The sequence below is a fragment of the Bactrocera latifrons genome, unplaced genomic scaffold, assembly GCF_001853355.1.
Source record: "Bactrocera latifrons isolate USDA-ARS-PBARC rearing strain unplaced genomic scaffold, ASM185335v1 scaffold_8, whole genome shotgun sequence".
NCBI lineage: Eukaryota > Metazoa > Arthropoda > Insecta > Diptera > Tephritidae > Bactrocera > Bactrocera latifrons.
Genome location: NW_017537489.1, coordinates 357127 through 370531, shown reverse-complemented (window position 1 = coordinate 370531; position 13405 = coordinate 357127). Strand labels below are relative to the sequence as shown.

Sequence of the window (13405 nt, the reverse complement as noted above, 5' to 3'; positions counted from 1 at the left end):
AAAAAAAAAAAATCAAAAAAATCAAAAAAAAAAATTAAAAAAATAAAAAAAATCAAAACAAGGAAAGGCGTTAACCTCGGAAATTTACTATATAATACCACAACTTTGCCGCCGCCGTTTTCCAATAGATGTCTGTAGGGTCAAACACTGGTAATCGATTTAATCGATTTAAACGTTTTATATCGATTTTGGACATTTGTGTCAACATTAACCCAACAAAATATTTGTGGAGATCTGTTTGCATCCCAAACTTATTCTCAACTGAAAATATCACTTTTTGAGCCAAATTCTCGACATTTAAGGAAAATTTTGCCTTTCTTTTATAATAAATATAGAATTTTTGTAAAGAAACTAGAGTTAGTTTAGAAAAAATGGGTTATAAAGCATTTCTTGTGTTAATTAAGCATTGCTTTTTGAGGGAATAAGGGAAGACACTTTTGGAAAAAAAAACAAAAACGGCGGAAGCAAAGTTGTAGGACCTAATATTAACCGATAAACGGTCAGAAATTGGTATCCCAGCCAAATTAGTGCAGATATCTTGTTAAATAAAAAGGTTTTCATACAAGGACTTGAGCTTGATCGGTCAGTTTGCATGGCAGTAAAATGCTATAGCGGTCTAAACTTAACAATATATTCAGAGACAATAATCTATGCCAAATTTAATGCAGTTATCTAGTTATGTCGTTAACTAAAAAAGTTTCCCATACAGGAACTTATTTTTGATCGATATATGTATACAATCTGATGCCAGCTACATACATATATTGAATAGTGGTCCGATATCAGCAATTCCAATAAATAACTAGCTGCCTAGAGTGTCAAAAACTGTGTGGTATACGACGTGTTTTCCATCTGTTACAAACTTCATGGCAAACCCTTCTGAAAGTCTAATAATAAATTACCAGGTTGTTCAATAAGTTTTGCGTTCGATAAGGGAGGGTGGTACTACTAGCCCAATTTTTTTGTTTTTGTTCGGTTGGTACACTCTTCATATGAACGTGTGAAGTTTCATTTCAATCAGTCAATTCATTCTTTGTTTACAAGCCATTTAGTGTTGCCGTGTCACAGTATTTTTTTACAATGGAAAAAATTTACTATACGTGCAGTGATAAAATTCCAATTTTTGGAAGAAATTCCCGAACGAATGTTAAAAGTGTTTGTATAATGATAGTTCACCTACAATTAGAACAGTAGTAAGATGGGTTGCTGAATTTAAACGTTGTCGTACAAGCCTTGAAGATGATCCACGTGACGGACATCCTAGCGCATCAACACCAGAAATCATTGCCAAAATACAGTATATGGTTTTGAAAGATCGTCGATTGACTGAGAGAGATTTAGTAGAGGCTCGGCACATCTCATTAAGCAGTGTGAGCCATATTTTAAGTGAAATTTTGGGCTTGGGAGAGCTGTGGGTACAATGGGTGCCTCATTCGCTAACAATGAAACAAAAACACATGCGACTTTCTTAGCAACATTTGGAGCGTTTTAAAAATTATAAAGTGGATTTTGTGCGTCGATTCAACACTATGTATGAGACTTGGGTTCTATCACCATGATCCTGAATCAAAACACGAGGCAAAAGAGCGGTGTGAACATCGAGTTCGTGTCCGGAAATCGGCCAAGAAGGTTATGGCATCAGTGTTTTTTGAGTTGCGAGAGGAGTTTTATTTGTGGATTACTTGCAAACTGGTAGAACAATTAATTCTGAATATTATTGCAACCTTTTGGACCAGTTGAAGGAAAAATTTCATGAAAAAATAGGCGGTTTGCAGAAGAAAAAAAACCTTTTTTAAGCAAGACAATGCTAAATACATGAATTAAAGTTCGAATGGTTTGAGCATCCACCGTATTCACCATAGTCCATTTGTTTCCAAAACTCAGAAAATGTATGCGTGGCAAGCGTTTATCATCAAATGAAGAGGTCATAACGGCTGTTGAAGCCGCTGTTTTGCATTTGAGACGGCATATTTATGTACTCTTTTTATGAGGTTGACTCTTTTCTGCTTTTCTTTAACTGTCCTACATATTATATATTCACATGGGCATCTCACCGTCTGAATATTTATATTTTTTTTTTTTATTTTTTGTAATTATCTTTAGTATTTATGTAATTTTTGGAGAAAATTAAAACTTATCTCTTTATTTTAAAAAGTATTATTGAAATAAGAACGCCTTATAATATTATAAGAATAGGCAAGAAATATGTATGTATATGTATATTTAGCAGTACTCACTTAAATCCTTTGTCGTCATCGATGCCATTGGCTACGCCATTAGTATTTGTTACTTGGTCGTCTTTCTTTAGGCCGTTTGTGTCAAACGGAGAATTGGCCTTTTCTTTGTCATCGTGAGACTAAAAATAAGATACAGAAAAGTGTTAGATCATAGATGGCATGGTGTGGCAAATTTTGCTTCTTAACCTTAAATTTCATCTATTTATTTTATTTACAGTCTGCCAAGTAAGAGCGTGATCGTGTTAATTTATAAAAAAAAATGTTTTATGAAACTTTCATATTTATATATATATATATTTTGTGCACATTACAAACAATGATGCAATTTGGTCAATAATGTGTTCAGTCACCAACGGCGTCGATAATTGCCTGGCATCTCCGAATCATGCTTTCTATTAATTTGACGGCGTATTCTAGTGGCAAGGATCTCCAGATCCGACGAATTTCGTAAGACAACTGCTTCAAAGTGTATGTGCGTCTTCCACGCAGCTTCTGTTTAATATATGGCTCGGTGAAGACAGAACGTTGCCATATAGAACATTCATCAGTAAAAATGACAGTTTCAAAATCTTTGTCACAAGTTTTTCAGTCAACAGAGGATTCTTCATTGTGTTGCGCCATTTCAGATCAGGAGTACGAAGAGAGTTCGGATAGTTTCGTAGCATATATCTAAACTTTTTGCCATTAATTTTGATTGTCCTTGCCGCAATGTTAAAGCGGGATTCCGCGAAAACAGATTCACTATTTTGTTTTTTTCATCTTCTTTGTTCACTTTTCCTATCGTACCACGTTCTGGTAAATCATCGACATTTTTAGCCACTTTATTTCGCTGTATACACTTCCGTACAAATGTTTTAGACTTTCTCATATATTTAGCAGACATTTTGGGACCTTTAGGGTGGATGCAAAGGAACACAGCCTCGTAGCACGACGCGTACTTAGCACTCATGGCGTTTAACGTGATTCTCTTACAAAAGATCAACGACAACTGAACCTTTGTTGACAACGCATCAAGGACAAAGCTTCCCGTTACCGGCTCGCGTAGGAATTAGAGCGAAATATTTCATTAACTGTCGGTATAGTCGACCACGCTTTCACTTCACAGAGTGTATTTATAAAAACTTACCTTATCATTATCATCGAATTTCAGACTACGCAAACGTGGCTCAAGGCTGGATAGTGGACTCTCCTTATTAGTCGGTGAACCGCCCAACACATATTCAACCATTTTAACACCCAAACCGCTTGTGGCGTCACGTGGGCTGCAAAAGTTAGATTTAATAAATGTTTATAAGTTTTTTTTTTTTTTAATCAAAGTAAGACAGCAAGAAAAGATTTGACTTTTTGTGCGTTAAATTTTTGTCACGCTCACCTTAGAATACCGGCATTGGTGCTCGCATTCGTTTCCGGTGCTTGTGGGAAGGTGCGTGGCCGTGGTGGTGCCAAAATATTTTCGCCTTGTGTAGACCATGTGGAATCTTTCCAAACTGGATGATCGCCAACACCGGGGATGTGTAGTGGATTTAATGGACCACCAGTAACGCCACCTGAAGTGGTACCTTTGCCATCGGATTTCTCCCATAGCTTTTTGGCAGTGGATGTGGTGATCTGCAGTATAAAAAAATGAAGAATAATGAAAATAATTTTTTTTTTTTTTTGGAAATTTGGAAAAAAAAAACGGAGAAAATTAAACTGCATATAATTAATAAAATTCAAAAACAAATGTTTACTCGTCTTTTTTCTGATCTGCAAGTGGATATAACCCCTTAAGCATTACCTAATTGATAATGAATTAATTGGGTTTCAAATTACAATAAACGATTAACGATTTGAAAAGAAACATTTTTATACCAAAAATACTCGCCAAAGTTTTATATTGCATTGCTCGAACTGCAAAAACACAACCCAGCAGATGAGAGAGTCGTGCACGCACTTTACTCTGCGAAGACAATCGCTAAACATGATTACAAATATAAAGCCATCTGTAATGTACATATGTACACATGTATGTATATAAGTATGCGTAAATGTACTGCACCGCCGATGGAGCAACACGAAGTCAATACACTTTGAGAAATTCTCTAATTGCAATTAATGTCAATAAAACCATCAACATATCAAAACAACAGCAATAACAACAGAATTCATAGTTGAAACAAATGTGAACATGCGCACTTATTTATAAACATACATAAATACGTACATATGTATGTGCGTGTTTTACTATGAGGAAGAGGTTAGAGATAAGCGCAAAACAAGAACACAGGGCGAACAAAAACCGTAACGGATTCAGCAAGCAATGTATGAGCTGATACGTTTGTGCAAGAAACATGCACAAAAAACACTTGGGTATCACAATTTTGACAACAAGCTAAGATTAATATTCAACAGATATAAACAAGGTGAGTAATATAAATCATTGCGGATGGATTTCTACCTTAAATAAATAAAATAAATAGAAAATGGAAAATAGCCCTAAATGTGTAAAACTTCCGCTCATACTTTGGTAGGTACCTCAATCGGATCAAATTTGACTCGAACTTGGAATTTTACTTGGATTCGGAATTTGACTCGGACAAGGAATTTTACTCGGACTCGGAATTTCACTCGGATTCGGAATTTGACTCGGTCTCGGAATTTGATTCTGACTCGAAATTTAACACGGACTCGGAATTTGACTCGCACTCGGATTTGGAATTTGATTCGGATTCGGAATTTTACTCGGACTCGGAATTTGATTCTGACTCGAAATTTAACACAGACTCGGAATTTTACTCGGACTCAGGATTTGACTCGAACTCGGAATTTTACTTGGACTCGGAATTTCACTTGGATTCGAAATTTATCACTGACTCGGAATTTTGATTCTGACTCGAAATTTAACACGGCCTCGGAATTTGACTCGAGGCCGCAAACCTCTGTTAAAAATGATAACACCGAATAAGATTAAGCATCAACACTTGAAAATGGAAGTAGCATAGTACATTGTGACAAAAAAAGTATCCGGAAATTGTAAACAAAACGTAAAATATTTAATTATTCATCGATATTTATTTTGCCGCCACCAGATATAATATATTTATGCCAATGATTTTTACAGTTCTCGAAACACTTTTAATAAGCATTCTTTGGTGTGGCCTTCAGCTACTTCAGTGAATTTTGTTTCATCTTTTCGATCGATTGAAAACGGGATCCACGGATCGGAAATTTCCGTTTGGGGAACTAGAGTTGACCAAGAACGAGTTTCATACCCAATTATCCACCAAAATCATTTGAGCGAACTCGCGAGAGATGTCGTGCTCTCTTGCCATCTCTTTAACACTTGCCTGACGATTTTCAACAGCATTACATTTTGTCACAATGTATATCAACATCACTTATGGATGGACTCAACACATTTCGGGTAATATTTTGGGTATCAAGCATATCAATGCTATACTCGCAATAGAAGACCTGAATCGTTTGCATAAAAGGAGTCGAGTAAAGATTGCCTGAGAACCCTACATTTATCAAACACATCATTACAGATGACGAGACGTGGGTTTATGGATATGTCGTCGAAACTGTCTAAAAATCTAGAGAATAACGCTCCAAAAATGAGGCCTTAAAGATCAGATTCCGGCTGAAATTTATAACACGGACGTTACTGGGATTGAAACGGTGAGTTTTAGATAAAGTTTGTTATCAGTGGACAACTCCTTGCAGTGGTGTTGTCCGCGTCTTCCTGACTCGTCCTGGCATTGAGTCCAACCCAAGTACAGCAGATTTTTTCTGCTGCACACATACATTGGGTAAAAGATGCCTGCAGCAGAATGGTAGCATCAAAAGGAAATACTACAAAATGTAGACACTGCACAGAATGTTGACAAGTTTAAATTGTAGTTGACTGCTGTACGGAAATATGTATAGTATGGAATACACAGCGCAGCACATACAAGAACATGTACTAGCAGTACCGTTGGACATGTGAGCCAAGCAAAAGAAAATAAAGATAAAAAAAATAATTGTTGAAAATCCATACGGACTAACCAAAGAATTAAAACGCGTAGCTGAAAGGTAGTCATGGCAACACAACACACATATTTTATCAAGAAACTTCTACAATGTCGTTTTTTATGCAGTTTTTTGTTTTGCTTTAGAGAACAATTTGCAGCGGAGTGCAAATAGAAGATTTTATCGAAGGAGAAGGCAACCAACTGAAAAGTGAAGTGTTCAAAGCGCCGAAGGAGTGGATAGACTAAGCTTTGGTTTCACAGCTTAAAGGTCACACCTTGTATGATTGCCTAAAAACTGCAATTTTGGGAATTAAAATATAAAAAAATGTTAGATTATGATTTGAAATTAAAAATATTTTTTTATTTAAATTTTACTATTCTATTTTAAAAGGCATAACTTGAAAAAATATGAAAGCAAGCTTTTTTTCTCATCTATGCCAAATGTCGCAGCAAAAAGATAATTAGTATTAGGGCACGCTTGTCTTTCTGAAGTACATAAAGTGCATGCGACGACTTTTGACGACGAACCACGTTGACGACGAACCACTGAGCAAACTATCAGCAAGGAATACGATTTGAGTGTTATGCGTCGTTTGCGCGAAGCTTTACGTAAAAAGTGGCCGGAATTATGATCGACACTCTTGGTTTTTACACCAGGATTATACACCGTCGCATATTGCAATGATTCTTGAGAAGTGTTTACTCAAATTTTCAACCTTTCTTGTGTCGCAACCAACATATTCGCCTGATTTAGCTCCGTGTGACTTCACGGCTATTCAGCAAACTCAGAAGACCACTTCGGAGAAACTATTTTCAGTCAATTGAAGATATTAAATGTGAATCTCTACGCGCATTGAAAGCTATTCCGAAAATTAGCTTTAACAACTGTTTCCAGTATTGTAAAAAAAACAACGTTGGTACCAGTGTATTGGGATCAAGAGGGATTAGAGGGACGATAGCATAATTTTGAAGCATAAATTAAGAATTTTAAAATTATGTACAAAGTCTTACTAATTTTTGTTCATAGTACAGTTGAAGAATCATAAAAAGTGTGTTCTACAGCTAAGCAAACGAAAACCAACCGATTGATTACAAAACGACACTTTAGTAGACACAGACACATAAAACAATTCCTTCTAATCAAATTCGCGCTGTAACTTGGTGGTTATACGTCATCATAAATCTGTGTCAAGTTTAACGCTCTGCTCCTTTTAAGTCACACTCAATCAAATCACACGAATTCGCGGATTTGGAGAAGCCGAAACAAACTACAAAAACACCGCAACCAATTAGGCGAAAAGAAACAGGTGAATTGACAAAGAGACGAAAGCTGATGCAAGCATGAGTAGTAGACAAGCACGGGAACTGAATGCTATTTCAAATGAAAAATGCTGACTACTGCAAAAAGTTGGAAGTTTAAAGTCAATAAGTAAATAAAAAAAAATATCGTCATAAGCATGTATGTATGTATATATATATATGCAACACCGTTAGAGTTTTGAGAAAATTGCATTGTGAAGCGTCAATATCAAATTGTAAGCAATTTTTCACAAAACGTCAACTAGTTGTCGACACTAAAATGATTTAGCGTCTAATTCGGGCACAAATGTTTTTCGCTACCAAAAGTGGCATTCCGCGCTCAACAGAAGCTTAGAAACACACGGGGGATACTCTATTTAATCGACATGTGAAATTCACAAATTCTACAAAATGATTTTCAAATTCCGCAAATAGTTCGATGATAATGAAACTCCAATTTTAAAAATTATGTTGAAGAAACAACCCAATTTTATTTAATAAAGTCACTTACATGCTTTTAAAAGAGAAGGTACAATGTTTTCTCATTTTTAGTTACATCAAACTACTCACGTAATCAATTTGCTATTATTTTCGTATTTTCAATAAGCGCGACTTACTGTTTGTTTAATGAATGATGAAGAAGGCGCGTCTATGCTATTCATGAATAAGCGAGTTGCATTGAAATAAGCGGCACGTGGAAGCAAATTTTACATGAATGTGCATAGGAAATGAGCATTCGCGCAAAAGTGGAGCAAACGTTGCGCTTAATTTGGCTAATGGCGTGGCGATGGCAGTTAAGTACGTTTAGTTTTATGAAATTAGTCGAATCGATCGGAAAATTTTACTTAAGTTTTTTTTTAGGTTAGGTTAATTAAACATTAGTTTTGTAGCTAGGCGAAAGGATAATTTAATTTCTATAAATTATAAATTTTCTATATCCAAGGGTCTTCATAAATAAATATAAAAGTTTGTTTTTGTAAATTTTTGGTCAGTCTCGGTCAAATTTGATCAGCTAGCAAAAGGCTTTTTATGTTTTTTTTATCAGTCCTGGTCAAATTTGATCAGGTGGTAAAGTTGTCATTAAAACTGACAGTTCGACTTGCAGGTTGTTTAAAAAGAACCAGCAAAAGGATTTTTGTCAGTCCGCGTTAAATGAGATCAGATGGCATAGCTGTCATTAAAACTAACAATTAGACTTACAGGTTGTTAAGAAAGAACTAGCAAAGGTTATCTGTCAGTCCGAGTTAAACTTGATCAGGTGGTATAGCTGTCATTTGAACATACATATGTACATTTAGTCTTGCAGGTTGTTTATAAAAAGCTAGCAAAAGTTTGTCTTTTGCCAGTCCGGCTCAAATATACCATAACATGGTATAGCGCTCATTGATTATTCGACTCTGAAAGAACTAGCGAAAAGTATTTTTGTCAGTCCGGGTCAAATTTGATCAGGTGGTATTTGATTTAAACTAACAGTTCGACATGCAGGTTATTTAGAAAGAATTTTGCTAGTTTTTTGTTAGTCCGGGTTAAATTTGATCAGGTGGTATAGGTGTCATTTAGACTTGCAAGTTCTTTAGAAAGAACTATAATACTTTTCATTGTGCGACATTTATAAAAAATTTGTTCAGATTTAAGGGGTTACATGGGTTTCCTTGAGCAAAAAACGGCCTTTTTTTCAATACTTTTTTTTACATTTAAAAAATGAAATATTTTAATGAAAATTTTTTTTTTATTTAAAAGACTCATATTTAATAAACATTTCGTAAAATTTTCAAAAATAAACAAATATCAAAATGACAGTCATGAAGACGCTATTTCCGGCAGTCCTTTGTAAAAAAAACGCATCCGCGTTGTCAGCAGAACTACTTCCAGGATCATCTCAAAAAAATATAAAAAATACGTGTTTTAGTAAAGACAATAAACTAGGATGACGGAATACAAAAAATTAATGAGAATTGGATTTTTGGCAGACGTTTTATAAAAAATGCAAATTTCGATGAAAATTTCTCGACATTTTTTTTTAAATAATTAAAAAAAATCCTTCATTCAAGACCTTGTAAATGATATCTCGAAGACCTGTGTAAAATTTCATCAAGATCGGTTAGCGTTCAAGGAAGTTCGCGAGAAATCTTTGAAAACATCGTTTTGAGAAAAACGCGTTTAAAGTTTTACCTACTGCGCCCTCAGCCTATACCTGACCTCGAGCGTCCATCTTTTCAAGGCTGTATCTCCGAAACTATTAGTCGGATCAACTTGAAAATTTAGGACAATATTCTAAAGATGTTATAACATTTAATAAGACAAAAACGTTTCGATTTTTTGAAACTGTGAAACCCATGTAACCCCTTAACTATAAATAAATTAAGGATTAAACATACAATTTTTGTGGCATCGAAAAAATCACGTCTTCTGAAATACACCCATATTTTATACCATATACACTCACTTGTTGCTTAATTGCCTGGTAATGACAATTGACTTTATTACACATGTCTTCCAAGTCTATTTACGTAACATTTATAGATTTATAAATTTTCACAGAATTTTAAAAATAGATATTACTTCACATATTCAAATTATTCTTAACGCTGCGTACGACATTAAAAACGATTAAGAAATATTGATAGAAACATTTATATTAATCAATCAACCAACTTAGGAAATTTTCAAGTTTTATTTTGGTTTCTTAACTCGCTGAGTTATAATAATGCAAATCATTTTTGTTTTCTTGCAATCTTATGTAGAGATACCGACTCTCACTTGCTTGACTCTACTCTGTATCCGTAATAATATTTCTTTAGAATTTCTTATAAACTGGAGCGCATATTTAGCAAGCGGTGTTGAATATTTAAAATAGTAATTTCAGTTGTTAAACCAACTGCCAAAGCACAGGAAGCTAGTGAAGCGATTAAAACCACACACACACACACAATTACAATACAAAATGGCGGTATGAATGCCAGTGGCGTAAACTGCCAATTTCATTGTTAGTATTCCTTATATAAGTAAGTATCATTGTGTTTTCGAAACTTGGTGTTTTTTTACGTATTATTTTCAACAGTCAACCTTTTGCGCTAACTTTTTCTACATATAAATCTTTAATTTCTCAACGTTTGAGAAAATGTCCGCAAAACCAAGTTGACACGAAATCGTGATGAACATAGAGCGGAAAGCGGGCAAATGTGATGAATGGAAAAGGAAGCAAAAGAAAATCTTGTAGATTTTCGAATTAAGGACACAAAATTAAATTTGTATGTTTCGATTTAAAAAGGAAGCGCACAAAAGTCAAGCAAGAACAGGATTAGTCATTTCCCAATTTTTTTTTTTTTTTAAGTTTTTAATACGTAATGTAATGAATATTTAAGTATAAGATTTATTCAAATTATAGCCAAAATTCAAAATAAAGTATTATCCATTTTTTTACTTTCGTTCATGTGTCTTGGGCGTCTACACAGAACGTCACGCTTATCATTTATATATGTACGTACATACACACCTGCTCAAAATAATTGTTACACGATAAAACTTAGTACTCTCAACGGTTTAAAAAACTTTTTATGGGCTGTAAAGTTATGCTGTAAGTTTAATTAAGATAATATGGCATCGCTCTTTCTAAGAGAATTAAGCATGTGATACCCCGAATTAATGCGTGTCAGTTTTGCGTGAATGCCCAGAAAATAAAATTGCTCAATATAATAGTTACACATATGTAAGTGAACTTAGCTTTTTGGGAAAACAATATTAAATTTATACAGTTTTTCAAGTTTTTTTTATCTGAATTGGTAAGTTTTGTAAAATTTTCAAAAAACAAAAAATATATATCAAAATGACAGTCATTAAGACGCCATTTAAAAGCTCAAAATGCTGCAGATAAATTAAATTATTTTTTAATCAGATGGGTCGGAAGTCACATTGCACTGTTGAAGAAGCCCGGCTGGTTTCAAACCTCAGAAAGCAAGGCAAATTTCGCTTCGGGAAATTGGAAAAGTAATGGAAAGATCTCATAATTTTGTTAAAAATGCTTTAGAGGGAAAATCTAGTAGGGAGACTCGTCCCATTGTAACTATTTGTAAAAAGGACCAATTCAAGTCGTCGAAGGTGAAAGCAGCAGAAATTGGAAATGTAGTAAGTGCCCAAACAGTTCGCAGGCGTTTGCAAAATTCCAAACTACCAGGACGTATAGCCAGTACAGTTCCATTAATGCGATCAAAAAATTTAGATATGAGGTTAAATTTTGCAAAAAGTCTTATAGATTGGTCAGGACCTGAGGCAACAAAAAATTGGAGAAACATCTTATGGAGCGATGAAACGAAAGTAAATTTGTTTGGAAACGATTCTGAGAGAAATGTGCGTCGTTCAAAAGGAAAGGAATTTCACGATCGATTCACAAAAAAACAAAAAAAAAAAACAAAAAAACAAAAAAAAACTGTGAAGCATGGAGGTGGAAACGTCATGGTGTGGGAATGTTTTTCTTGGTATGGAGTAGGTCCTATATACCGGACAACTAACAAAATGGCAGCGTCGGAGTACAAGGAAATACTTGAAAATGTCATGATACCCAATGCTGAAGAAAACTTACAATTACGTTGGGTATATCAGCAAGATAATGACCCCAAACTGGTTAAAAAATATTTTGAAGATAATAATGTTAAGTGAAGTGGCCAGGCCAGTCTCCGGATTTAAATCCAATAGAAAACCTATGGGGAGAACTAAAAAAAATGTGGCGAGTCAATCTTTCTAAAACAAAGACCAGTTATGGGAGTGCATACAAAAAACTTAGTATGAGATACCTAAAGAAACCTCTCAGACTTCAATCAGTAATGTGCCCAAACGAATAAATAAAGTAATTCACAATAAGGGTGGATATACTGGCTATTAAATGAGTAATGTTAAATATACAACAAAACTGTTTTATCATAATTTGTTTTTCCAAAATAATTGTCTTATTAAAAGTGTACCTATTATTTTGAGCAAGTTTATTTTAGCTATGAAATGTTTTTGGATCTACATTTGTTTGTTTTGCTTTTTTTTTTAAATGTAGTGTATTTAAATAAGCTTGTAAATATTTGAAAAATATATGTACGTTTGCGTTTTTCTTAAAATTTAAATATAGCTTTTTATTCATGAGCTTTACTTGAAAAAGTATTGTGTAACTATTATTTTGAGCAGTTGTGTACGTACATATACATATACTGTATATGCTTTGCGACGTTGGATGTTACAAACAGCATGACAAAAATATATGCCCTGTTCAATGCATAACAAAAAGACTACATAAATTTTTAACCGCGAAGGCTGGGCAGTCAGTATATATATACATATATTTTTGTTAAAAATATGTTTAGTGGTAAATTATATCATTCAATTGATAAACTATCAGCGACATACGCTCCCTGTTGGAAAATTGTCAAAATAACAATTGCGGTGAATCAAGTTGCTGAGTTGATTGTTTGTTTTTGTGTTGGTTTTATGGTTATGCCAACAATGCTAGGCAATGCACTTGTGTTAAATATCGGGAGTGTATTTTGCCGGAAAATATCTACTATCTATTTGCCAGTATTCTGAAAATATACCACACTCAAGAGCACACACACATATGTACTTATATGCATATGTGTAACTAATTGTATATACTCATATAAACACACCTAACAACAACAAAAAGCCACAGTGTAAGCAATGAAATAATTTGCATAGAAAAGTTTTGTTGCGAGTGGGTTTGAGATTTGAATGAAATAAAAAATGTGGTTTCTGTATATAAAAAAAGGTGAGTGATAAGAGCGCAAATGTGCATATCTAAATATTCACGAAATTTACACATTTTATAAAGCAAAGTTGGGGCGATTTATCGCAACAATGCAAGCTCTGTATAAA

The 13405-nt window shown here is 34.2% G+C and overlaps 1 protein-coding gene across 1 annotated transcript in view; it reads right to left on the bottom strand.

Annotated features, from left to right (window-relative positions):
- LOC108976670 (maternal protein pumilio-like) overlaps positions 1-13405 on the bottom strand; it is a 71833-nt gene that overhangs the window by 26098 nt on the left and 32330 nt on the right. The window contains exons 4-6 of the mRNA XM_018945915.1: positions 3610-3845; positions 3364-3499; positions 2238-2356 (exon numbers count right to left, since the gene is read on the bottom strand). Coding sequence (XP_018801460.1) covers positions 2238-2356; positions 3364-3499; positions 3610-3845 — 491 coding nt within the window. The remainder of the gene's footprint in view (positions 1-2237; positions 2357-3363; positions 3500-3609; positions 3846-13405) is intronic.